This window comes from Trichophyton benhamiae (assembly GCF_000151125.1).
Source record: "Trichophyton benhamiae CBS 112371 chromosome Unknown contig00476.0, whole genome shotgun sequence".
Taxonomy (NCBI): Eukaryota; Fungi; Ascomycota; class Eurotiomycetes; order Onygenales; family Arthrodermataceae; genus Trichophyton; species Trichophyton benhamiae.
The window spans coordinates 437673-464010 of NW_003315108.1; the positions used below are offsets into that span (position 1 = coordinate 437673).

The 26338-nt window shown below is 49.2% G+C and overlaps 8 protein-coding genes across 8 annotated transcripts; 4 read left to right on the forward strand and 4 right to left on the reverse strand.

The window, feature by feature from the left end:
* Positions 1–446: 446 nt before the first annotated feature.
* On the forward strand, positions 447–814 carry ARB_06792 (uncharacterized protein; the record flags this gene model as incomplete). Its single annotated transcript, XM_003014986.1, has 2 exons — positions 447–468; positions 522–814. The coding sequence occupies 2 exons, from the start codon at positions 447–449 to the stop codon at positions 812–814; spliced, it is 315 nt and encodes a 104-aa protein (XP_003015032.1).
* A 907-nt stretch (positions 815–1721) lies between these two features.
* Positions 1722–4356, reverse strand: ARB_06793 (potassium uptake transporter, putative; the record flags this gene model as incomplete). Its single annotated transcript, XM_003014987.1, has 2 exons — positions 1722–2582; positions 2641–4356. The coding sequence occupies 2 exons, from the start codon at positions 4354–4356 to the stop codon at positions 1722–1724; spliced, it is 2577 nt and encodes an 858-aa protein (XP_003015033.1).
* A 4857-nt stretch (positions 4357–9213) lies between these two features.
* ARB_06794 (uncharacterized protein) lies at positions 9214–10367 on the forward strand (the record flags this gene model as incomplete). Its single annotated transcript, XM_003014988.1, has 3 exons — positions 9214–9458; positions 9633–10017; positions 10182–10367. The coding sequence occupies 3 exons, from the start codon at positions 9214–9216 to the stop codon at positions 10365–10367; spliced, it is 816 nt and encodes a 271-aa protein (XP_003015034.1).
* Positions 10368–11049: 682 nt separating this feature from the next.
* ARB_06795 (uncharacterized protein) lies at positions 11050–14238 on the reverse strand (the record flags this gene model as incomplete). The annotated part of the gene is made up of 9 exons (XM_003014989.1): positions 11050–11218; positions 11271–11355; positions 11413–11683; positions 11739–12380; positions 12441–13194; positions 13307–13401; positions 13495–13848; positions 13896–14043; positions 14201–14238. The coding sequence occupies 9 exons, from the start codon at positions 14236–14238 to the stop codon at positions 11050–11052; spliced, it is 2556 nt and encodes an 851-aa protein (XP_003015035.1).
* A 53-nt stretch (positions 14239–14291) lies between these two features.
* Positions 14292–16824, reverse strand: ARB_06796 (uncharacterized protein; the record flags this gene model as incomplete). The annotated part of the gene is made up of 4 exons (XM_003014990.1): positions 14292–14348; positions 14419–15315; positions 15380–16006; positions 16138–16824. 4 exons carry the CDS (start codon positions 16822–16824, stop codon positions 14292–14294), a joined length of 2268 nt encoding a protein of 755 aa, XP_003015036.1.
* Positions 16825–19135: 2311 nt separating this feature from the next.
* ARB_06797 (uncharacterized protein) lies at positions 19136–21116 on the forward strand (the record flags this gene model as incomplete). Its single annotated transcript, XM_003014991.1, has 5 exons — positions 19136–19740; positions 19871–19896; positions 20000–20358; positions 20417–20900; positions 20965–21116. 5 exons carry the CDS (start codon positions 19136–19138, stop codon positions 21114–21116), a joined length of 1626 nt encoding a protein of 541 aa, XP_003015037.1.
* Positions 21117–22592: 1476 nt separating this feature from the next.
* ARB_06798 (uncharacterized protein) lies at positions 22593–23972 on the reverse strand (the record flags this gene model as incomplete). Its single annotated transcript, XM_003014992.1, has 4 exons — positions 22593–22612; positions 22675–23568; positions 23630–23884; positions 23942–23972. The coding sequence occupies 4 exons, from the start codon at positions 23970–23972 to the stop codon at positions 22593–22595; spliced, it is 1200 nt and encodes a 399-aa protein (XP_003015038.1).
* Positions 23973–24293: 321 nt separating this feature from the next.
* On the forward strand, positions 24294–26146 carry ARB_06799 (uncharacterized protein; the record flags this gene model as incomplete). Its single annotated transcript, XM_003014993.1, has 2 exons — positions 24294–24383; positions 24419–26146. The coding sequence occupies 2 exons, from the start codon at positions 24294–24296 to the stop codon at positions 26144–26146; spliced, it is 1818 nt and encodes a 605-aa protein (XP_003015039.1).
* Positions 26147–26338: the final 192 nt, after the last annotated feature.

Consider the following 26338-nt stretch of genomic DNA (forward strand, 5'->3'; position numbering starts at 1 on the left):
CATGTACAGACAGGCCAGGGATGGTCAACTGGAAGTACTTTGTTAGTGCCTTTAAAGGAGTGACAGCCAGCAGGACAGCAGGACAGCAGGACAGGACAGATCCAGGGGTAAAGACAGAGAAGAAGCAAAGTGAGCAGCCTCAAGTCATCCCCATCTCTCTCTCTTGCTCTCTTTCTTTTACTCTCCTCTCTCTTAAGTATACTCTCTCTTACTGCCTCCTTCTAGTCAATTGACTTTTTCGAGGCAGAGAAAAAGCAACGAAGCCGCTGCTGTGAGTTGTTTGTGTGCGAGTTGGCTGTCAGGGCGTCGGTGAGGCGTCGACAGTAGCGAGTAGACGGCGAAGTAGAGAGTAAGTAAGGGAGTAAAACAGTAAGAGAAGAGAGAGAGATAGCAGAGAGAGATGATAGTAGACAGTAAGGAGAGAGCAAGGAGAGAGTAAGAGGAAGATGGTAGAGACAGAGAGCAAAAGTAAGTCAGGCAGCGAGGCAGGAGGCCGTTGGGCAGGCTAACTAGCTAGCTAGTCAGGAAGATCTCTCTCTCTTCTCTCTCTCTCTCTCTCTCTTACTTCCTGACTCTCTGCTCCAGTCCTTTGCTACCTTCTGCTCTCTACTCCTCTTATCATCTCTATCATCATCGACTCTCTCTTGATATCAACTTCATCTTCTTCATCTCGTCTTCTCGTCTTCTTCTTCTTCTTCTTCTCCTTAAAGCTAATCTGGCTCAAGTCTTGGCATCGAGATCTGATGGATTTAAAGTAAAAAAGGGGCAAACAGAGAGTAAACAGAGAGTAAACACACAGACAAGACAGCAATAGACAGTAATAGACAGTAATAGACAGAGAAGACAGTAATAGAAGACAGTACATTAACACATATATAACATAATCCAGTAACAGACAGTCGTAGAGTCGTAGCGTCAAGCGACATACACCGTCGACGGCCGCTCGATGTACCGCCCGGCGCCATAGTACGTCGACCCCCTGCGGCTGCGGCTGCTACGATAGCTGCCGCTGTGGCTGTAGCTGCGGCTCGGACGGCGGTGATGGTATGTCGTCGTCGTGGTCATCGTCGGCCCTCGCGGCGATACTCGCGTCGACACCACGGCGCAGCGCAGCAGCCAGAACAGGAGGACCACGCCCGCGACGCTGCCGAGCACGATGCCTGCGACGGCGCCGTTGCTGAGACAGTTGCATTGCGGGCTCAGGGGGGCGGTGGTGATGTAGTCGCGGGCCTGCAGGGGGCCGGGAGTGGGTGGGAGTTTCTAAACAGTCAGTACTTATACTTATACACTTATATACTTATATAGGGGCAGGCATACCATCGTCGTGCAGTGGTCGATGGAGGGCGAGATGTCATGTCATGTCTGTCAGTGTGTTGGTGGTTCTGTGTCTGTCTGTGTGTTTGTTTATCTACATCTGCACGGCTAAATAAGACTGTTTACCAACTTCACCTGCCTTCCGAGGCTATGATGTCAGGAACTGGAGAAAGAGTGGACTGGGCAAACAGGTTTCCTGGTTCTGCGTTGGAGGCTGCTCCCAGGGTCAGTCGATAATTTAAATAAACTATGTATACTCGAGGGGACTCGTAATTCAAACGTTTTAATTTAACTGTAATCTGCCGACCAAACACCTTGCGCTAAACATGATCCATAGGAACAAAAGTAGTAGTAGTAGTAGTACTAGTAGAAGTAGTAGTAGTGTATAGTGGTAGAATATACTCAGGCTAAGCGTCCTCCTGGTGGGTAGATAGGCGTTTTGCGCCTCGGGCTGAAGAGGCCGTAGGGGGCGGCGCATCAGAGGAACTTCCTACTCCCCCTCCGCCAGAAGACGGTGGCTGCTGCTGCTGCTGCTGCTGCTGCTGATGAAGTCTCGCCATGAGGCCTCCGTCGTCCCTGAACAGTCCCGAAGCCTGGCCCGTCGCAGAGGAAAAGGCACTCACATTCGAACTCCGCCGTCTCAGCCGCTTCGATGCATCGTCCTCCTCTTTCCGGTGCAGCGATTCAGACGGGAGCAGCACAGCCCGGTCAAGCGCATACGGCAGTCCACGGTGTCGTCCTCGGATCTCCATCGCAATAATCACCAGCTTAGAGAGCGTGTGGAACTGCGCGGAAAAGCTCGTGTTGCTGTCTGGATAGCCTAGCGACAGGCCCACCGTGCCGTACGCAGACACCACCTCAAACAGCACCGCAAACAGCGAGAAGCCCAGGTCCTTGGGGTTGTCCAGTCGAGTGCCCTCGATGATGCTGATCACAAACAGGCCCAGGAAGATGTACCAGATGTCGAAGCTGAGTTGGCGCTGCAAGTGAGCGCCCACGAAGCTGGGCTCCTTTTCGTTCTCGCTGTACTCGTCCGGGTCGGAGTAGATGCCCAAACTGCGCTCTTCGTACACGTTGGTGCGGCGGACCGAGATGGCGATCGGGAAGACGGAAATGTACATCATTATCATGTACGACACCTGGATCGCCGGGTGAAGCGTAGTAAGCCCAATTACCGATAGACCGGCCGTGCGAGTGGCTGCCGCTTGGAACAGCCCGTCCACGAACCGGATGCCGCCGGGGATGCGAGTCACGTCGGGGTCATTCAACTATACATACATATATTAGACTAGGCAGTAAAAGTAGTAGAAGTAGTAGAAGACTTACGTCGAGGACGACGAAGAAGATCAGGTCGACGCCGTTGAGCAGCACCAGCACCCAGAACAGCCACCAGTTCGCTGAACTAGGGAACAGCAGCGTGAAGCATCGTCGCGGATGGTCCAGCAGGAACTTCAGCTCCTCCCACACCCCGCTGCCCTTGGGAACAATCATGCTGAAAAACCAAATCACAAACCGAAGCATGCATGGGAAACCAGTGTTGCCGATCAGAATCAAAAACGTCATCAGCAGCATCGGGAAAACCGCATCGTAGAACGACAGCATCGAGTCCGGCGTGATCGTGAAGCCCTGGTCGTTGAACGCCGAACCCGCTGAAAACACCGCCCACCATGGCCGGCCCTGGCCAGCGGCACGCACGATCTCCCCCCAGTGAGTGTTCAGGATCCAGGGTATCAAGCACACGATTCCCAGCAGGTGGAAGAAGAAGAAGTAGCCTATCAGCACGATCGCCAGCGTCTTGAGTGCACGGTACTCGATCCCGCCCAGCTCCTCTCGCTGCGTCTCAGACAGGTCCACGAACGCAGAGTTGCGTCCTATCGTCGGCTCCCAGCTCAGGTAGGGAGCGTCCTGCTGCAGCTGCTCCAGCGTGCGAGACCGCATGAAGCTGGGCACCATGGACCGGCGGGACGTTACTCGTCGGATCGTCGACGTTTCGTCCCCATCTCGGTCTCGATCACGCTCGCCACCCCTTGAGTGCGTGGCTTTGCGCGTACGAGTAATGTTGGGCTCGTCAATGGTGATGTGCTGGTTGATCGGGCCAGGGGAAGTAGGCAGAGACGTTCCAGCCAGTTCGGCCGGCGGGTCTGACTGAACCGTTGCATTACGAGCAAGGTCTGCCCCATCTGTCTCGTCCAGCGCCTCGGGCATGCCACCTCGGTCGTACTCTCGTGGACTGGGTATGCGCAGCGCACCGGTCTGTCGTCTCTGGTGCTCCAGGAACGTGATGTGCCGTTCGTTGTCCGAAGGCGGTACAGACCACTGTATCCTGGCATCACCAGGGAAATGTGACGGTGCAAGCAGCGTCTCGTTCGTCTTGGAGGAAGTATTGCTCGTCGACTGTCCGGTCCCGTTGGCCGCTGTTGTCTCACCTTGCCCTTCTGCAGGCTGGATGGACGAGTCACTCTCCGAGGTCGTCTCCGGTTCCTTCTTGGGAGCATCCAGGAATCGTCCCTGTGCATGGCCGTCAGTGTTTCGAAGCACTACAATGTCACGTCCGCGCACTCCAGCTTCTGCTCGGTGTAGGTCGTTGTTATCGTCCGGCTCTCTCGTCGGAGCTCTCGACCGGGACCGTGATCTTCTCAGCGCCTTCGCTTCCCGGACAACGTGCTGGAACCGCTGCTCAAACCAGTACAGTCGCACAAACACGACCGCCGAGTGGATGACAATTGGGTTGGCTATCATAGACCCCATCCACAGCCACACCTGCTGGTACGTGTACAGCTTGTTCACGTCAATCGTGTTCAGCCCGCTCTGTGTTGCCGAGCCCGAGGCGAAAAAGAGCGCATCAACGTAGGACATGTTTCCCCCCGGGTATAAGATGATAGATCCCACGAGTGTCACACCGATGATCCAGGCATAATGCAGGCAGATGAAGTTGTAATGGAGGTCCTTCAGGACTGGCGTCTTTCTCTTGATGGCCCATAGCCTCTCGCGCGTCTCCAGACTCGGCTTCCACCGCTCAATCGCTGCCTTGACTGTGTCCATTCTCAAATCCAAGCTGTTTTGGGGGTATATATATAGAAAGTATAGATAGATATTTCACCAAAAATAAACAAAAAGGCCAATAAGTGATGTTGTATATACAATGTGCTGCCGGTTATCAATTCCAGGCAGACAGGTGAATTCGACGGAAAAAGGCCACTCAAGCCAGAGCTCGTGCGCCCATGGGGAAAAGTATCAAGTCGATAGATGTTTTGAATGCGGATGTTTCGATAAGGGGGAGGGAGGGTGAGGCGGGTGAGGCGTATCGAGGTCCCGGAACAGCAGGGTAGTCCCAAGTCCTGACACAGCCCTTTTTATATCACAGCATGCGAACGGGACAGGACAGGAGGACGAGCAGGAGGTAGAGATCAGTCTCTCTATGTTTTTTTCTTCCTTCGCCTTGGTCTATAAGTCTGATTGGAGAAGCGTTTCCGCGGCGGAGAGGACTGCTGAAAGGCGCGAGCTGGATGAGATTGGGATATGCATGCTGGGGGGGGATGACGCTCGAGAGTTAAGGCCAAAAAACAAAGGATGCTCCGGGTAGAAGAAAAGAGCTAGATATAAAAAGGAAAACGGACGAGGGCAGTGACTACAGGATAGAAGAAAAAAGAAAGCCACCCCTCGATCCCAAGATCTGAAGCCGGCCGCAGAGAAGAGGAAGAAAAAAGGTCGAAGCTGAAGAAGTTGGAAAAGTCGCTTGGCGTGGGTACAGCGGCCGCGGGCGGTGGCAGTAGCTAGTGGAAAAAGTTAGCCCAGCGAAAGTGTTATTCCGGGTGACTTTCGGCAGGGTGGGGCGCGGTGGAAATAGATAGCGCGTGGCGTGGCGATAGCCGAGGGGGGCAAAAGAAGCTTCTTGCTATGGTTTCATCTTAATCTCGACGATATAGAAAAGCTTTCCAGGGGTCGATTTGATAGACGGCGGGCTGCGAGATAGATCGATATCTCGACGACTATCGGTAAGACAGACACACCGCTCAGCGAGAGCCAGGGCCAGAGTCCTCCACCGCCCCCTGTACGCCGGTGCCATGTAACTGTGACCGGGCATCTCCGTCCCTGGCAAATGATAGGTATAGGCCAGCTAATTAGTGAACTCTCCGACACTTTTTCGTTGGCCCGGTCAGGGAGCAGAAGGGAAGGCTGGCAGTTCTCCCTTCTGCCATGTTTCTCCCTTGCCTTTCCAGCGTGACGTGCAGGTTTCGGCACCGGAAGCATCGTCCGCGTGTAACATTGCTTTCTCTGGCTGGTACATGCTTCCCCGTATATTAAAAGAAAAAAAAAAAGGCAGAAGAGAAGAAACCTCTATATATCCCGATGAAGTAACTTGTTGGCTTGCTATGCCCAATAGGAGAGCTCTTGCATTCACCCCCGGACCCGCGTGTCTTGAGAAAAACGTGAAACCCTGCATCCTCAACCCAACCCATAACGCCTCTGACCAGAGCCAGGGGAAGAAGCAAAAAATAAACTCCGACACAGCGGGTAAACCAAGATGAGAGATCCTGGTCCTTAAAAATAGAGCTACACACACGTGGAGATTCGTTGGCTGTCAGACACCACCTCCCTTCAGATAGCTCCCAGCCAAGACAATTCAACGCCCTTATATCTGGAACCCACGGCCTCAGATTCTAAGCGGGCAGAAGGAAGAGAAAGCGGCCGTCAAGGTTCGGGCCGTAGGCTGTTGGGCACCGTAATAAAATAGTAAAGAAAAAAGTACTGTTATCCCCTCGGATAGAATTGCTCCTTCGCTGGCCCATGACACACTGGCGCTTGTGACAAGTGGGGGTTCGCAGGAATATCGTGGGCAGGCAGTGCTTCTGCCGCGTGCCTTGGTGGAAATTGGAGCATGAGAACTCCCCCGTGCCAATGGCCATGAGTCCTCGAGGAGAACAGGACAGAGAGTGGCTGGCCGATCATCGGTTTGCAGATAGGCACAGATGATGCTGGTGTCACGTTCGATAGAGTCACAACGCTCCATATCGTGGCTGGTAACTAGCTATGGGACTGGCTCCCTTTTTCCCACGATCAGCATTAGCTAACTAAGTATATCTTCCCACTGCTAATTCGAGCCGGCGTCATTCCGAGCTACTTTTTTAAAAATTAAAAAAGGTCTCCAAGAAAAAAGGGGTCAGAGCACTCACAGGTGGCGTCTGTCGATGAAGATGACGCGGCGATAATTGGTTTCCCAGATGATACAGAGGTTTCAAGCCCGAGTACCAACCGAACCGACTAGTTCGCAGGGCTATATAAAGAAAATATGAAGCCAGGGGGAAGAAGAAGAAAAGAAACTCCCACAAACCGCCAAGCCCAGAGACGAATTCCAACCATAACCAACGCGAGCTTGTCCTTTTTTCGAAGTTGTAGCCGAGCTATCTACTAGATTGGTAGCCCCAAGAAGCTGGAGCTGGTCGCGATTCGATTACCGCGTGCGATAGCCATATTCCAAAAATGATCAACGCAGCGGTGGTTTGGAATATTTTAAGGCCCAAAACGCCTCTGTTGGGCGGCATTCCCAGACGGTTGAAAAGGAAAAAGAAATTCGGACCAGCACATTGAACGCGATCAGAGCCTTGCATGTCCTGGCGAAGTTACCTCTCGACCGCGAATAATAACAGCGGGCAGATGGAATAGAGCCGGGCATTTCGACAAGGAGATGACCATCTTGTAGAGCTCTTGTGCAACGAGAACGCATTTTTTTCATTCCCTGTTACAGATACTCTCGGTTGTTGTTTGTTATCAGTTTTTGTTATGGGGCGCCTGTTGAACTAGTAGCCATAATATCTTGGATGCAGCAGATTTAAGCTCATGGGGCTTAAAATAATAGTTTAATCCAACCTTCACTCACGGTCATGCAACTCCCCCTTGGATGCTTCCTGGGTATATTTGCCATATCCTTCCGCCCGAACATCAACTAGCAGGAATTCAGAGAATATCATTGCTACATACCCATGTTTTTGGACATTCGTCTTACCGTCAGCGTCTACCTTTTCCTCGTGCAGCCAGAATATCCGATATTCGACCGCGTAGGGAGAACATCTCCGCCCGTCTGAACCAGGTATCAGAAAAGATATGGATCTATATGTATAAATTTCTCTGTATCCCATGTACCCTGCCATTTTTTGCGAGATTACGTCTCTGTTTGGCCTGGCATGGTCAGGTTGCATGGATACCAAAGCTTGTACAGAGACAGATGTCTGCCGGGTCAACGACTCCTGCACTAAATCTTGTGTATCCTGAGAGCAGCACGTCAAACACGGATTTACTCTGCCACCCTGTCCTGGAAAACTTGTTTATTTCACAAGCAGGTCAAACTCAACCCCTGCGGGCGATCAGAAAACCAGAAACAAGCATATAGCTATCTGTGGAGTCACACTCTTAGTTAGAGCGGGGAATGGATATACTGCAATTCATACAACAGATGACAAAGTCAGGCTGTTGAGTAATATATGATATTAACATTGATCTCCTTAGGTAGTTGTGGTGTAGCTCAGCGTCATGTACTTGGCTTTAGATTCGGCTCAGCTACCACTATTCCGGATCCATCTGTGAGATGGAGAAACATGCATGCTGCCAACTCATTTCTATCAAGTAATAGTGGCTAGATACTTTATTCAATTGGCTTAACAGCCGGCAACAGTAGGGTTCTCTGGGGCATCAATATAACTTCGGCTGTTATCTCAGGTAGTATTCAACTTGACTGTCGTGTAGATCATGCATGTCCATACCGCATATCACAGATAGTATATCAACCAGGGTCCTCTACAGGGGTATCCCTCCTCCATTTGACTCTTCTATCTAAGCCTTTGGTTGTATGACGAAAGTGAAGGTTGGACCCCGAAGTGTATCCCCAGTAGAAGACTCCCCCGCATTCTCCTATAACTTAACTTTCCGGAACGCTCAATTCAACTGCCCGCTCTCTATCCATGGACACGTCCAAACCTATTTGAACTTATTACCAGTTGAATAGGCTACAGTGAGCTTCGTAAGCCTGGGGGGCTACAATTTACAAATCATCATTCACTCGAATGGAGTATACGGCTAGGGTGTTTTACTAACAACGCGACGGAGAAAATTGTATAGTCCTCAGAGTAGACTGGTCCATACACCTGGTCACACAATTGTTGGCGATAATGTGACCTAACCGGAATATCAAATCTATCTTGATCGAAATGAAACCCTTGGACGAGGCAATGCCAAGTGATGCATGACGATTATCGCTGTGGATGATTGCATGGGGGGTTGCCATCAACCATGTTCCGCATAATACTGCCCGTAAAGCGACTTCTTTCTCCCAGATGGACTCAAAATTGTTGGATCGGAGAAAAATGGTCTCCAACTTTGACGAAAAAAAGGCCTAACATCGAAATCATGCTTTCAATTACTCAGTTGCTAATTTCTCTCCTATTTGTGCCTATTGCGGTAATACTTTGCCAGTTAACACAACCAGTTGACTCGTAATAGGCTATGCGTCGACTTCTCGGCCATCTGTCGTCGAATATCTAGGAATCCCATATGTGAACGCTCCGGTTGGGAACCTTAGATTTGCACCACCCGTTAGATTCGTGTCTGATATACCCTTCGAATCCGCGATTTTATAAGTCACCTGCCCATTTCTCCTGGAATATTACAAGGGGACCGGTCATCTTCTTTTTCGTGGTCCAACATTAACCAAGATATCGTCTTTTTACTAGTCTCTGTATGTCCTGATCAAGCTGCCAACGACTGTTGGTTAAGAAGCGGGTTGTTGGCTAAGACATGTGTGTGAACCTAAAGCGCTGGCCTACAGACTCCAGGCAAATCAGGTCATTACCCGAATAGAACAGCCCTCCAGCAATCATCATCGCCAATTTTGCTGGTCAAGATGTGATGCCTCAGGGCGAGTATTGCCTGAAGTTGAACGTTTGGGCGCAGGATACGTCACGGAAGAAGAAACCCGTGTTACTTTGGATTCATGGAGGACGTAGGTCTATTTTTATACCTTGTTTGATAGATATCAATCGGGTTAACGGATCTAGCAATGTTCTAGGCTTTTCCCTCGGTAGCACAAACAACCCCTTTTGCCAGGGTCAATACATTGCCGATAAGGAGGATATTATCATGGTGTCAATGAAGTAGGTGGCATGCAGTTCGCCGTTCGTAAATACCGATGCATGGACCTAATTGGTAAACAGCTACCGCCTCAACGTTTTTGGTTACCCTGGTGCGCCAGGCTCTCCTTGAAACATTGCACTGCTTGATCAGCGTATGGCAATAGAATGGATTCGAGATAACATTGCGACTTCCAGGGGTGACCTTTGCCGTATTACTCTAGTCGGCCACTCTGTCGGCGGAGTTACAGTTGATTATTATACGTATAACCACATTGAGGACCCTATTGTCTATGCTGTTGTACCTATGCCTGGCACTGCTATAAGCTTTTTGCCAAATACCCCAGAACAGTCTGAGAAATACTGGTTTACCTTATCTGAAGTGCTTGGCTGTGGTGGTTCCAATGATACACTGCCCTGTATTAGATTAAAGCCTGCCACGGATGGCCTAGCCGTAGTAGCCAAGATGTCTCCCGAGCCCAGCAATCTGCTACCACAGCCAGTGTTCCACCCAACTATCGATCAGAAGCTCGTCTTTTCGAACTATGAAGAGCGTGCAGCTAACGGAATGTTTGCTATGATAGTAAGTTTAACCCTAACTACTAGACACCGTGTGCATCATCAATACTAAATCTGATGTGGCTCCTACGACTAGCCATATCTAATTAGAAATGGCGATTATGGGGCTGGATAGTTACTACAAAATCTCCGTGTACACCTTGAAATATCACCACGATAAGTGAAAAGGCGTGGGACTTGTTTAACTTGACAGGAACATCAGGCAGTGTAATACTAACTATATTTGAAGGGAAAACTTTGATTGGATTGGCATTTGGGAATGGGTCCCGAGCAACCTACCTGTCCCCTTTATTCCCCGATGAAGATGGTCCATTAGTTGACACAAACACGTCTTCTGCTCATGCTGGATTTTGAAGCTTTAGATTCATTTCTTCCCGGAAAAAGGTGCATGACACTCTCATTTCGTATTGGTATAGCATAAAAATTGTTTGTTTTTATGGTAAATTCATCACGAGGGAAGTCAATATCGTATATACCATCCAATCTGACCTTTGGTATTAATTTGGGTTTTATATCAGAAAGTTTATTGGTCCATGCGTAACTTTGTCGTATTTTTATTGATCCGTATATTTCTGATGACGTAATAAAGTTAATTTAGGCGGGTCCGTAGCTAAGTGGAAAAGAGACCAAGAGAAGATAACATGTTGATGACGGGGTTACAATTAAGAAAGATGATAACCTAATAAAGTTCGTCAGGAGCAAAGAAATATGTATCATGGGCACATAAGACCGACAGAGACGAGTAACAATATGAAACAACGTTGAGAAAGATGATTAATAGTGTGTGATATAGAACATATTGGAAAAGGGATATCAATCACTCTGGGTGAGTAAATATGTAAGGAATAAAGACTGATGGCAACACACCCAAACCGTATTTCTATCAAGATCGAATGTGGCGCTAAGTTGTATTTTCAGTAGTGATTTTCTCATTTGGCGATTTGTTCCATTCACCGGGGCTTATACGTCTGTTTATTTTGAGGTTGGTCTGGAAACGGACTGGAGGCTCCTATATTGACGTTTCATGGCGGTTGTTCTATTGGACTTGGGCGACAATTTCACTGGCCTTGGTGAGACTTTCTACCATTCTCTGGCATTCCTTGCGGCGACGGACGGTGAATTCACTTTCGCGGAGGAGGTCATCCGGTTCTTCTGCCCTGTAGAGATTCCCTAGGAGCTCTCTTTGCATTTCATCCTTGGTGAACCTGATGATTCACATTAGTAGCGATATTTAGGTCTAAGTGCTCTGGAACTTACTGGACAAGGGTGAGCATAATGGCTTTGGGCACCATGTCAATCATGGTTCGCTTGACAATGTTGTAGTACGAGTTGATTAGGAGTTCTGTAGGTAGAGGTTAGTACGCGGCTAATTAAAGGAGTTTTACAAGGTCAGACATACTTATAACCTCAACCTCGGTGTTTTCTCGCTCTGAGAGGGTTCCAGAAGCCTTCAAGATTGGTGGAGGGGCCTCCATAGCAGCCATCTTTTTCTTGCTGTTCTTCGAGGAAAAGAAACTGCCGAAGAAGCCTGGGCTGGAGTCACCAAGGTCGAGACTGGGACTGGCAGATCGCTGTGGCATAGTGGCCGAGGGTGGTAGGGGTTTTCCAGTCTTTGGATCAACTTGCGTTGGCTTCGATGCGTTTTGTCGTTCATTAATGATTGCCATAGCCTATGCGTCCATTGTTAGTATGTCATCAGACAAGGATATGGTGAAAAAACCTTACCCTGTGTCCAGTGATAAAATCAGGATGGCCAGTGTTGATATAGCAAGCTTCCATGGCAACGAGGTCCTTGACAAGCTTATTCGTTGGCTCCATGACTTTCTTGAAAAACGATATTACGACTCCATGGAATCTTTCCTTTAGCTGTGGATACCTTCTGAAAGGCTGCTTGTTCAGGAGCTGGGCAAGGATTCTGACAAGTTCATCATAGACAAGAGAAACACATTTCAAGCTAGGCTCTTCGAGTCTCTTAATTTGTTGCTTAACGATAGACTCGAACGCGCCTGTTCCGACAAACAAGGCGGGTGAAGGACCAGACGAGTTGTACAGCATTGTTCTGATATCCATGTCCTTCACCATATCGAAGGGATCAATGGCCTTGACACCGTTGGAGTATAGTTCGTGGAAAACGAAGCTAACACGCGCACCACCGGAAAGCTCAACAGACGAAAGTTCCTGGTTGTTACCATCCAGGATGGTTCGGTACTCGTTACTGAATTCTGTGATAATGTTGAGAATGATGTTGGCACTGTTTCCAAGCATCGAGTCACCAAGCTGGTTCAATTCGGCGCTGTACTTCTGCAGCGATGATGCAATGCGGGCTTTGATATCGGGAAGGGTTTGTTTAATGTGCATCATAAGTATCTAAAAGTGAACAGTTAGTCGTAAGCTATACCCGGCTTAAAGATTCCTGACGACACATACCACATTGAGCTTTCTTGCAAGGTATGGTGTTCCGCAGTAGGCAGATTTAGAAGAATATGTGGCATGGTTTTCAAAGAAGTTCTTCTCATGCTCAAGAGCATACGAGATTGTTCGCTTATTCTCAATATCTCGCTGTCCTCTGTTGACAACCGGTACATATCCAAGGCGTAGTGGAATAACTCTGCCAGCGAGAATATCCACCACGTCAGTTCCAGCATCCATAAGATCAACTTTGGTCAAAACACCAATCGTCCTCTGCCCTTCTGGGTCAACTTCTCGAGCAAGCTTCAAACCATCGGAGTTGGCCAGATCCTGGTTCGCAGCCGTGACGGCAAGAATAATCGCATTCGACTTGCTGATTTGCTTCAGCACCATCTCTCTTATCTGCTTCTCGATGTCCTTTGGCTGGTCTCCGACGGGCACCTTGGTCAAACCGGGCAGATCGACCAGTGTGAGAGTGAGGACGTTGGGAGAATAGATTCGCAGGTTGATAGGCGCGGGGGAGATTCCGGCATTGCGACCGGTCTTCGCATCTGTCTCACGGACAATTTCTTCTCTGATCTTGTTGAAGTCATGGAACTTCTGGCCTGGAATGTGAAGAAACTCGCCATATTCGTCAATGTTTGCCTCGCTGTCGGTAGTATCTAGCTTGTCTTCCTCCTTGACACCGTTCGATTGTTTTTCGGAGCGGGGCTTGTTGATAAGCTGGAGGACCAGCGGTCGTCGAGTGACAATGCCAGACCCTCGTGGTAAACTGGTAAACCGGCCGTGTTAACCATTAAACGTCCTCCCAGCATACTCTGTTGGGGAGGCAAAACGCCTGCTCCCAGAAGGAGGTGGAGGGAGGGGGGCCTTATCCAACTCACAAGTCTCTTCCCACTATGTTCTCCAAGACGGAACTCTTTCCGCTGGATTGCGATCCAACGACGACTATCTGTGGTAGATCTATCGGGTTTTGTGCCTGTATAATGTGCGCCGCTGGTCAGGGTCTGCGTTCTGTCTAGGCGGTATGGGTACGGTCGGTGCCCACTCCAGGGGTAGGAAAACAACATACTCCAACGGTCGTGAAGACATCTTGCAACTTATTGACGAGAGAGATCAGACTAGGGTCGTTGACGCTTATCCTACACCCAGGCGAGTTTCCTGCATTAGCAACATGGCCGATCGTGGGTTTGGTGTGCTTGGGCAGGAGACGCAGAAGAGTACTTACGAATAGCCAGCTTGGGCCGCCATGGTCTGGCGATATAATGTACAGTCGAGCTGAAGGAGGCACCGGCGAAGAGGAAGAGCAAGACCAAAGAAGCTGTCTTGGTGAAGATGTCGTGGTTAGGCAAGGGTTGGTTGTGGTTGGGCTAGGTATATTTCTCCTGTCTGGTGTATTTTGGGCGTTTTGAACAAGTTCGATGTTCTGGAGAGTTTTTGGGCCTGTTCACGTGCAGCTGACCCTCGTCACACGCAGCTTGTGTATTTATTGACTTGATATTGATAGACCAGGGGGGTGGTGATGATGATGATGATGACTAGAGTGAAGAGCAGGTAGAAGTATTCGAAGAAGCAAATACAGTGAATCGACTGGGAGGCAAAGGTGGTGAAAAAGTTGGGGCTTTATAGCGTGATGTTGATAATGCTGCTGCCTATACTGCGTCTACGTATATATAACTATATCAAATGCTGACCTCGCGGGATGGCACAGAAACTCAACAGTCTATTGACCCGACGGGCAGGATAGATTATTATGATAAATGGCTTTGCTGGTTCACCTTGGTCCTGTAGGCCAGTTTATTTGGTGAATTGACATTTTGCATTTGTACGAACAAAAAAAAGGGAAGAAAGGGGTAAAAACCGAAATATTTACTCATCCGACACCGAGGCGAACTTTTCAGACATGTCTTGGAGGATTTTATCGTACTACAGACAGGTTAGTAAGATAATTTTATGTATATATGTATTGCAGGTTAGGTGGAAGACGGGGACGTACCTTAGCGGTGACTTCTTTCTCGTCATCAGGGACCTCGAATTTCATGTTTCGGAGGGCAGTCTGGATGGCACTGGTGGCTTCTCGGACCTTAGCCCAGCTTTGACCCTGGGCAATGGCCTTCTGACTCTCCTCGTAGTAGGAAACGAAGGCCTTCATCATGTACTCTGTCTTCCATAGGGGGCAGAACTGGTCATAGTCAGAGTATCCGTTCTGCTGAAGGAAATCTTCCTTGAGCAGGGTGGCCACGTCCAGCGTGATCTTGTCGGCATCTCCAAGAGCAGACTTTCCAACGAGCTGCACGACCTGGTCCAGTTCTTCGGAGTTACTGAGCAGCTCCTTGATCTTGTCACGTAGTCGAGGGAACTCGGGGTGCTCCTTGGCGTAGTACTTGTCGAGAATGCTTGTGTATTTACTGTAGGATATGGAAGTGTTGATGGACGGGAAGTGTTTTCTTTGGGCGAGCTTCTTGTCGAGACCCCAGAAGACTTGGACGATGTTGAGCGTACTTGTGGTGACGGGATCAGCAAAGTCACCACCAGGTGGACTAACGGCACCGACAATGCTGACACTTCCTTTTCGCTCGGGGCTGCCCAAGGCAGTGGTCTGACCCGCACGCTCGTAGAAAGAAGCAAGTTTGGCACCAAGATAGGCGGGGAAACCCTGATCAGCAGGCATCTCTCCTAGACGACCGGAAATTTCACGGAGAGCCTCAGCCCAACGGGAACTGGAGTCTGCCATCATAGCAACATTCTTGCCTTGGTCTCGGAAGTACTCTGCGATGGTGATACCGGTGTAGATGGAGGCCTCACGGGCAGCCACAGGCATGTTGGAGGTGTTGGCAATCAAGCAGGTACGCTTCATGATGGGCTCTTTGCGTCCTTCAATGGTGATTGTAAGCTGTACAAGTTAGTAGCTAGACACAAGCTTGGAGGTAGTAAGTAGTAACGGGGAACGGGCTCACCTCTGGGAAATCCATCAAGACTTCCGCCATCTCGTTACCGCGCTCACCACAGCCGACGTAGACGATAATGTCACTGTTGGAGAATTTGGACACACTCTGACTGATGACGGTCTTTCCACAGCCGAAAGCACCGGGAATACAGATAGTACCGCCCTGGACACCGGGGAACAGAGAATCCAAGACTCGCTGGCCGACGATGAAGGGAGAATCGGAGGCGAGCTTCTCGTTAACTGGACGAGGAACACGAACGGGCCATACGTGCATCATGCTGTATTCGGTCTTCTTGCCATTGAACTCGACTTCTAGCAGCTTCTCCTCGACGGTAAAGTCACCGGGCCCAGAGATACGTGTGATGGTTCCTCGGGCTCTTGGAGGTAGGAGAATCTTGTGGTCGTAAAGCAGACTGTTCTCGAAGACGGTACCCCAGACATCACCGCCAGTGATGTGGTCACCGACCTTGAGACCGGCGGGCTTGAAGGCCCATTTCTTCTTGCGGTCAAGAGCGGGCAGGGCCACACCACGGGGAATGTAGATGCTGTTGGAGACCTCAGAGATGGACTTGAGAGGACGCTGAATTCCGTCATAGATGGTTTCCATCAGACCAGGGCCCAGCTCGACGGATAGTGGCTTGCCGGTTCTGATAACGGGGTCACCGACAGTGACACCGGCTGTGGTAGTGGTAGTAGCAGTCAGTTAGTGGTCAGAAGGGGGGGCTACTCCAGACTATTCAGACGGGCCAATTGCTGGGGACTGCGTACCTGTCTCCTCGTAGACCTGGATGGTGGCCTGGTCTCCTGAGATTCTGATGACTTCTCCAACGACTTTGTCGACTCCAACATGGCACTGCAGGCATCATCATAATCAGCAATCCGGTCTGTAAACATCCCGCCAAAGGGTAGGGGGTCAAAGGAGCAACCGACCATCTCGTACATGGCACATCCTATCATGTTCTCTGCCACAATGACAGGGCCGGAGATGGAGAAGACGACTCCCTTCTGCTCATCCCCGGCCTCCTCCTTCGAGTCCTTGGGTGCCATGGCTGGCGGCGACCTCGTTTCGATCGGTGCAGTAGACGACGACGATGTGCTCTCTGTCTCGGAGCCGTCGACGCTGTGGCTGTCCTCGCTCTCGTCGAGTTCCTCTCTCTCGTCGTCCTTGCTGTATCTGCAGCTGTTGTTGCTGGTGGTGTCGTGGACGTTGTTGTTGTTGACGTTGTTGTTGTTGACGTTGTTGTTGTTGACGTTGTTGTTGTTGGTGGTGAAGACGAAGTTGAAGCTGCGCGGTGGAGTTGGATCTTGGTGCTGCTTTAGGGCGCTGCAGGCTTCACCATCGCCATCACTATCACCAGCAGCAGCAGCAGCAGCAGAAGACGTCGACGCAGCAGAGACGAGGCCGAGCAGAGACGGTCGTGGCCTGAAAGACGGTCGTCCGAGTCCCAGTATCATACAGCTTGCTCTCCTTTTACCGCTTGGTGTCTATTTTACAGGTGTTCTACTTTGTCCGCCTGTCCGCCTCCTACAGCAACTACGGCGTGAGCTAGCATGTAGATAGTCATCTCGGCTGCCAAGGTGCTCTGGTATTTGAGACCTCATGTTCAATGGGGCTGCCTTCGTCGTTTGCTCTCTCTCTCACTCTCTCTCTCTTTGTCGTCTGTAGCTGTAAGACAGTCGAAGAGCCCGCTAGCTTCTTCAGCTTTAGCTTCGCTAGGCCAGGTCCATCTCATACAAAGCTCTGGGACTCGCAACTGCTGGTAACTCACCAGGCCGAGTGAGGGTCATCTGATGGCCCTGGGCAATCGGACTAGCTGTGGCCGGCGGGAGGCGAGGAGAGGTCGGGAGCTGGGGAAATGACATTCCAAGTCAACGGACAGAGTGAAATAGTTAACAATCGGAAGTCCAAGAGATATATATCTCTTCCTCTGCAGCGTATCCTGTCCCTGTCCGGCCCGTCAAGCCCTGCCACGCCAGATACATCGACGCATCCAAGCTGCAGCAGCATCCAGTACGGAGTACTTTCTGCGTCTTCCCGATTGAACAAGCAGCCCAACCCTCGCTCTCTGATAGGCGGCACTTCGCCAATCACATGTGCTGGCGTCACTAGCATGGGGATGAAGGGGCCTGGCAGAGGCCAAAAGGCAAAGACAGGTCACTTTCCGCCGAGAAGCCGTGAAGGAGGTACCCAAAGTCAAGACAAGAACCCATGTAGGATAAGCAGAGACCGTCGAGTTACCTGCTGCAAAACAGACTTCCCCTAGACGTAATAGTGACCTCTCGTGTAGTAATATGTGGAGGTACCTTACGCATGACGGAGATGCTGGCTGGCAGCGATCTTTGCTGCTGGGCCGGACGTTCTTCTGCTGCTGCTCTGCAGTCACCTTGGGCATCGAGCTGTCAACCGTTCAACAGTCTCGACAGTGCGACTAGTTACACTGAGGCCTTTCACCATGGCTTCCCCTTCTTCATCGCTTTCTTTTGCTTTTGATGCCATCGGTGGAGGCGTTTTTAGTGGTAGAAGTTGCAACTGGCAGTCAAAACATGGTCAGCAAGCAAGCAGCAGACGCAACAAACAGACAAACAGTAAACACAGAGTACACGAGAAATAGGGCACAGGATACTCAGCTGGTAGAAATCAGTAACAGTAGAGCCAGGGTAGAGCACTGGCAGTAAACAAAATAGGGCGTTGTGGCTGATCTTCTCGCTCGATGAAAGCTTGACCGTAATATGCATCTTCGTCTCTCCCTCCATTTGTCTTCGTCTTCATCTTCTTAAATATCAACCTCGCTCCCCCTTTCCAACCAGCTTCTTCTTCTTCACCACCACTACCAGGTAGCAGAAGATCGATAGACGGAGCGAAACCCCCGCTTGTTACGCTCTCTCGTGCTCTCTCACCGGCTGCCTGTCACAGCCCTTTGTCCCTTGCTGCTATCGCCTCGCTAGGATATCTATTCACTGCAGTGCAATCTTGATATCCAACAGCTGCCCGTACGTACGCTTTCACCTCTCTCTCCTTCAGCCCGCTACAGGTAGCCAGACGGCTAGATTGTGTGATCTAACCTCTATTTCCCTTGTCAGTTACTTCTTGTAGCTCCTCGATCCGTTACCAACTACTTCCGCTGGCCACTGTCCTGGACCTTGCTCCACGGCCATCTATATCCCTCCCTCCAGCTCCCTCCTTGACAAAACGGCCTACCTCAGCTGGTTCTTTATTGAACCAGGCTGAAAGGCTCAGACGCTGTCTTCGACCTGGCAGACGAACCTCCCTCACATACACCTGTCTCAGCTGGACCCGGCCTCTCTGATCCATCATCGAGCTCCCTGTGAGTTCCAACCTGACCAAAAGAAGAAGAAGAAGACTATAAAAGATAAAAGAAAAGAATAAAAAAAAGAAAAAGAAAAAGAAAGAGAGAGAGAATACTATTCTGTTCATTCTGACCTGTTGCTAATCCCTAGGGATAGCAGCATCCAAAGGACAGAATCCGTTCAGCATAGCCTACCTGCTCTGGGAAGACCTGATCAACCCTCCCAGCAGCCTACGAACACGCCCTCTGAGGCCGGGCCACGCCGCAACCGCCGACGCCGCCGTCAAGACCTACCCTCTGACCAGCCTGAGAGCTCCGAGCCCACCCAGGTGAATACTGCCGAAGGAGCTGCGGAACATAGCACGGAGATTGCTGCAGCACCTGCCACTACTATTACTGGACCTCCGACGGAAAACGAACGCCCGCCTACTAAACGCAGAAGGTATACTGTTGACGTTATGAGACCAGACGGTGGCCCTTCCCCTTCCAATTCGAACGGTTTTACGTCCGTCTCGAACGGTGCCTCAAGCTCCCTTCAAAAGCCGCCCCTTCCAAATTCCCCTGCTGGAAAACAGTCGCAAGCCGAATATCAGGATGCCACCATGTCGAACGGATCATCTCCCCTATCCCCTACATACCGCGGCCACGACCGGGAGGAAGTTACGAGGATACTGATACAGAGTCTATACGAGCTGGGTTACCACCAGGCTGCTTCTACTTTGACAGCTGAGAGCAAGTATGAGCTTGAGAGTCCCGGTGTAGCTGCTTTTAGGACTGCCATATTGGGCGGGGACTGGAATGAGGCCGAGAGGATACTCCTGAGCTCCTTTTGCCCCGATGGGGATGCAGGAGAACTAGACGGCGTAACTGGTAAACAGCTTGCCAAACGAGATGGTCTTGTCCTGGCTAGTGGTGCCAACGAAAACGAGATGCTGTTCTGCATAAGGCAACAGAAGTTCCTCGAGCTACTCGATCGACGGGACCTGACAACGGCTTTGGTCGTCCTACGCCAGGAACTTACACCATTGAACCATGATATCACACAACTCCACGCTCTTTCGAGGTAGGTATTCACTCCAGATTATGATACGTCAGCGCTGGACATGTCACTAACTATTGGCCAGTCTACTAATGTCTACGCCCGAGAACCTGCGAGCACGAGCCGGTTGGGGACGCACCATTAGTGAATCTAGACAGAACCTCCTATCGGAACTCACTAGTGAGTATTCCTGAGCTAACATTTATCTCGCTATCACTTTTATTAACCTTATGCCCAGGGTCTATCTCTCCTTCTGTCATGATACCAGATCACCGATTAGCAGTACTGCTTGACCAAGTAAAGCAAACCCAAATAAATAACTGTCTATATCACAACACCGCAGTGTCGCCTTCCTTGTATTCGGATCACTTGTGTGATAAAAGCGGTTTCCCACTCCGGACGGCGTTCGAACTCAGTCACCACACCAATGAGGTCTGGTACCTGGAATTCTCCCACGATGGAACCAAGCTTGCCACAACAAGCCGCGACTGCACCGTTTTGATATATGACTCTACAACCTTTGAAATAATACATCGGTTGACGGAGCACAGTGAGCCCGTTGCTTACGCTACATGGAGCCCTGACGATACCAAGTTAATCACTTGTTCTCAAGACTTCAAGGCTAAATTGTGGGATGTTCCGGTATGTCAATGCTGCCTTTATATGGTGTCTCCAATATACTTACCAAGAAAAATCATAGAGTGGAACTTGTCTTTTGACAATTGAACATCACCATGCCCCAATCACATCCGCTTCATGGGCTCCAGATGGAGAGTCCTTCGTCACAGGTTCTCTTGACAGCCAGTCTCAGCTCTGCCATTGGAGTGTCCCCCATAAATCCCTACTATATACCTGGCCTGGTCAATACCGGGTCCGCGACTGTGCTATAACTCCGGACGGTAAACGACTAATTGCCATCTCTCTGCAAAAGAGAATTTATGTTTACAACTTCATAACCCGCGAAGAAGAGTACAGCGTTCTCCTCAAACTGGATCTCACTTGTCTGAGTGTTAGCGCTGACTCGCGGTTTATGCTCGTTAACATGTCTGAAAACGAAGTGCAGCTCCTTGATATCGAGACAGCAGAGGTGGTTCGACGATTTTTAGGTCAGAAGCAAGGCAATTTCCTTATTCGAAGCGCTTTTGGCGGAGCTGCTGAGAATTTTGTTGTCAGTGGAAGTGAAGGTATATCTTTAACCCCCATCTCCTCATGAGCAGTCCAACCATACCTAACAGCCGTTACTACTAGATGCGAAAATCTACATCTGGCATAAGGAGAACAGTCGACTTGTTGAGTCTCTGGAAGGCCATGTTTCTGGCTGCGTCAATGCAGTCGCCTGGAATCCAACTGATCCTGGAATGTTTGCGTCGGCTGGAGATGATCGCAAAGTCAGAGTGTAAGCATATCATCTTTATAATGCCATCATCCCTCGTTCAACCACTAACTGAATTTCCAGATGGATGAGACAGCCATGCCTAGGAACGTCGTCGGGCAATAAATCCAGGAGATCAATTCGAAGCAATCCATCCTCAAGTGCCGTCTCCCTAAAGCCTTCTGGCTAGCCATGCTTTAGCAAAAGTATGCGATCATCCAATTCCCCCACACCAACAAAGCCTGTTTCCGCCATCGCCTCCGAACACCGCGGATTGCACATACCCATTGCTTACGGAGTTCATTGGTTCCCCTCTATCATTCTCATCCATCCATCTTATACTTTCGCCGTACCTAAGTTTACTACACCACTTACAAGTATCAATTGCATTATCACGGGGTTATCATGCGTTTGGATCCTACTTTACGACACGACACATTCGTTTGATCTGCTTTATATGTTATTTTCTCGTTTCCCTCTTTACTACCCATCATCTATTCATTCAACAGGGTAAGAAATGGTTCGGTTCGGTTGGTGGTTGGTGGTCGGAGGTATCTCGAACGCGGAGGTTGACAATGCAGCGCTTTTATTCTTTTCCCATGGCACGGCTTCACCTTTTCTTGCCTATGCCGAACCGGGACTTGTCCCCCATATATATCTTGGCTATTCTCGGCTTTGCTTGTTGTCTTCCCTCTTCTTTTTGGCGTATCCTGCATAATACATTTCTTCCGTTTTGTCTTTTGCAGAAGATAATCATCCTTTTGATACTAGTTAAGTTATATACCATCAATCACTCGGCTTACTATCCCCGTCAGTGTGCAATCTTGCGTTCATAATATATTTAACGAACAACTCTGATTATGGGTTGCTCTACACTTGCGAATTTGGGATGGGCCGGAATGGGTTGGTTTTATCCTGGAGTCAACCAAGCCCGCTTATACGGAAGTCACCGTTGCTAGTCCACAGCTTACCATAAATGTGCCGTAGAACTGATCCAAAAAACGTAAATGAAAACAGTAAGAAGATCAGATAGTGGTGTCTTGCCTAGGCTATAAGCAAAGGCACGCCTTTCATTTCAAGTCTATCCTAACCGGAAGAAGATTGAGACATTAACAGACATCAAAGCTAGAGGCTCAAGTACATCATATCGAAGCCTCGAACAGAAGAATTTGCATTAAGAAAAAGTAAACAATTCTAAGCATCAGAGGAGGGATTTGGCGTTAGTGAAATGTTGTTCAAATAATTAATGGATGGCTGTGAATGGCAACATACTCGTTTTAATAATATCCCCTATTCCCCCACGCGTACTCTTTCGAGACATGTTCATTTAGCCATCCGAGGCGAAATGCTCAACGTTGGTGTTGTACCACGGCTTAAGCCGGTGGTGCATGAAAGGCATGCTATGTGTGGTGACCGAAAATCACGTTCGTCTTCAATCCTCCAGTCATGCTTCAACTCATATCCGGCGGGCATATTAGTGCCAGACCAGTCTGCCACGAGGAACTTAAGCAAGGAGATCGGCAACTAATTGAACAAGTTAGCAGAAAAGGTCATGGCTATTGTAGTTAAATTTAAGAGCCACGTACCATTCATAGGCATCTCATCAATCTGAGTTGAATAGTAAAGTTCGATATCTCGCAGGATCCGGACGTCTTCACTAGTCACAAAGTTGATAGCTACACCCTTGCGACCAAATCGACCACTTCGGCCAATTCTGTGAATATAGTTTTCACGATTGCTTGGTAGATCGTAGTTGATAACAAGAGAGACTTGCTGGACGTCAATACCACGAGCCCAAACGTCAGTAGAGATCAGGACTCGAGAGTTGCCCTGTCTGAAATCTTGCATGATGCTGTCTCGCTCCTTTTGAGGCATTTCACCATGCATACTGGACACAGTGAAATTGGCTTCTCTCATCTTATCCGTCAACCAGTCGACCTTACGCCTTGTGTTGCAGAATATAACTGCCTGGGTAATAGTTAGGGTATCATAGAGGTCACAGAGTGTGTCAAATTTCCATTCCTCTTTCTCCACAGCGATGAAGTATTGCTTGAGGCCTTCGAGAGTCAACTCGTCACGTTTGACAAGAATGCGCACTGGGTCTGTCATAAACTTGGTCGTCATATCAAGAACATCGTAAGGTAGAGTGGCAGAAACAACCACAACTTGAGTGGCTGGAGGCAGGTACCGGTATACATCGTAGATTTGCTCTCGGAATCCGCGGTTGAGTAGTTCATCTGCCTCGTCAAGAACAAGCATCTTAATGTTACGAGTACGCAGATGTCGGCGTCGGATCATGTCAGCAACTCGGCCTGGTGTTCCGGAGACAACGTGTTGACCGTGTTCTAGCTTTCGAATATCTTCACCAACATTTGTGCCACCGATACACGCATGGCATTGCACATTCATATAATCTCCCAGCGCCATGACGACGGATTGAATCTGAGTTGCGAGTTCTCGAGTAGGAGAAAGGACAAGGGCTGTGTTGCGCTCGGTCAGCTTCAAATTACCCTACTCTCACATGAGCACAACGAAACATACCCTGTGATTCGCGCAGCACAGTATCAATGACCTGGAGGATGCTGATGGAGAAGGTAGCTGTTTTTCCTGTTCCGGACTGTGCTTGAGCGATAGTATCTCGTCCTTTGCAGATCTGAACAATTGCGCGAGACTGAACGGCTGAAGGCGACTCGTATCCGTACGCATATATGCCACGCAAGAGATTCTCCTTCAAGTGCATGTCATCGAAAGTCGGCGCAACAGTGACCTCCTTCGAGGTCGAGAACTCCATCCGCTCTACATATTCTCTAGTTAGCTGGGCAGTTCAAGGTAAATCTCGAAATAGTAGCCTACCATCCGCCTGTCTGTCAATACCGTCAGCCATTTTGACGATTTGTATAATGTAGAGCTGCTTTGAGTGTATCCACCAAGTATATTTGAACAAAAATACGCATCAGCTGGACTTATTTCATGAATGCGACGACGCGAAGAAGTTGAACTTGAATTCTTTCTTTTCGCTGGGAGATTTTTAGGTTCATTGTCACGTGATGCTCTTAAGCTTCTGAAGCTCCTAAATTTGTGACGAACATCAGATTGAGGATATCGAGAAACGAACTGGAGAAGAGAGTACGAAAGCCAACACAACGACGAGTATTATCATTCCAACGGTGCTTAATTTCTGCGCAACCATACTCAAAACGCCGAGATGTTATTAGAAGATCAGAGATTCATCCACGAGGATCTAGAGAGGCTTGAGCAAGGAATCAGTGACCGCGTTGCTGAAGAGCCTCGCAATGTGAGTATTGTACTGGTCAATCAATACAATACTAGATGTCACCGGCTAACCATAGATATGGCCAAAATCAGATTCGAGAGCGACTTCTCCGTGACCATCAAGTTGCTAGATTTCTCAATCGCATACAGGAGCAGTCTCAACGGCTGTTAGATATCTACGAAGATGCTAACGGGCTTCGCGCCAAAGAGATCCAGTCTCTAACCGTCGGCGATCCTATGGATGAGTTCTATAAACACTTGGAAGAGATAAAGGATTTTCACCGCCGATACCCAAATGAGCCCGTGGAAAATCTTGAAAAGGCATATCGGCAAGGCTCCGGCGAGAACGACGCTGCTATACAAGAGATAGAGAATATGTTCACTGGAGAGGAATCGCTAGGCCAGTTCTTTGATCTCACAAAGCTTCATGAACTATATCTCAATTTACCAGGGGTGAAACGCCTGACGTATCTGCAATATCTGGACCTATTTGACACATTTACCCAGCCGGAGTTGCCCGTGAAACGAGCCAATAAACTTACGGATCAGTACTTTAATTACGTTGGCGAACTCGCTGCATACCTGGAAGGATTTATCAAACGATCGAACCCGTTGGAACCTCTCGATGAACTTTTTGCAAGCTTTGATGCCGAGTTTGCAGAACTTTGGGAAGCAAAGAAACTGCCAGGCTGGACTGAGGAATCGCAATCTAAGAACGGTACTGGCCCAAAGACAGAAGGTACAGGAGAGGGAATATGGTGTGCGGATTGTGAAAAGGAGTTTACAAATGAAAATGTGTACAAGAATCACTTGAAGGGGAAGAAGCATATTAGAGCCGCTGAGGCAAAGAAAGCCAATGGCGACTCGGAGACGCAACAGTCACAGTCCGAAAAATCCAAAGATGCCTTGGTTTGTGGGCTGAAAGAGCGTGCAGTTGCAGAGCGTGAGCATCGCATTTCATCCCTAGCAAAGGCCCTCAAGGAAGAACGGCAAGCTACTCGCGTCAATGTTGAGAGGAAACAGGGAATGACAGAGCGCGAACGTCAAATGGAGCTTGATGCACTCTTCGCCGACACTGGAGACAAGGGTCCAGGAAAGCGCAGAGACTCTGAGTCGGAGAGTGATAATGATGAAAAGGTCTACAATCCATTGAAATTGCCATTAGCATGGGATGGAAAGCCTATACCCTACTGGCTCTACAAACTTCATGGACTTGGAGTGGAATTTTCTTGCGAGATATGTGGGAATTTCGTTTACATGGGTCGCCGTGCGTTTGATAAGCACTTTTCGGAGGCTCGACATATCTACGGTTTAAGGTGCCTTGGTATTACCCAACAGACAAGTTTGTTCAGAGAAATTACCAAGATTGATGAAGCCTTACGACTGTGGGAGACCCTCGAAAAGGAACGAAAGCACGAACGGGATATCAAAGAGAATGTTGTCCAAATGGAAGACGCCGAGGGCAATGTCATGCCTGAACGTATCTACCTTGAGTACGTATCCCTAACTAGATATACCACTCTTCTCCGCCACCCCTTGTTCTCATTCTTTACCTCGCTAACCGTATTTAAACAGTTTGCAAAAACAAGGCATTTTGTGAGCGAACATGTACATATTTTTGTTACTGTATCTCTCCTGCCTATCAAATTCAGAGTGTATGATACTCTGCTACACCCCGATATACTTTTGAGGAGCCCCTTTAACCTCAATCGACAACGATATAAGGGCAATCCCCTAAGGGGATTATCATCAGCAATGCTTGCTGTAGCAATGCTTGCTATATAGAACGCGAAATCAAATCGTTGTACGAGGGCCTGACAAAGAATGGACTGAATTGATGGGGATGTGTAGGTAGAACTCGCGCTAGACGAATAGTGTTTAGTTTACTAACATATCCAAAATAATAGTAGACCCCGGCTTCGTTTCGCAGTTATTGTTTCGCTAGTTCGAGACTGACTGGAATATGACTACAATTTA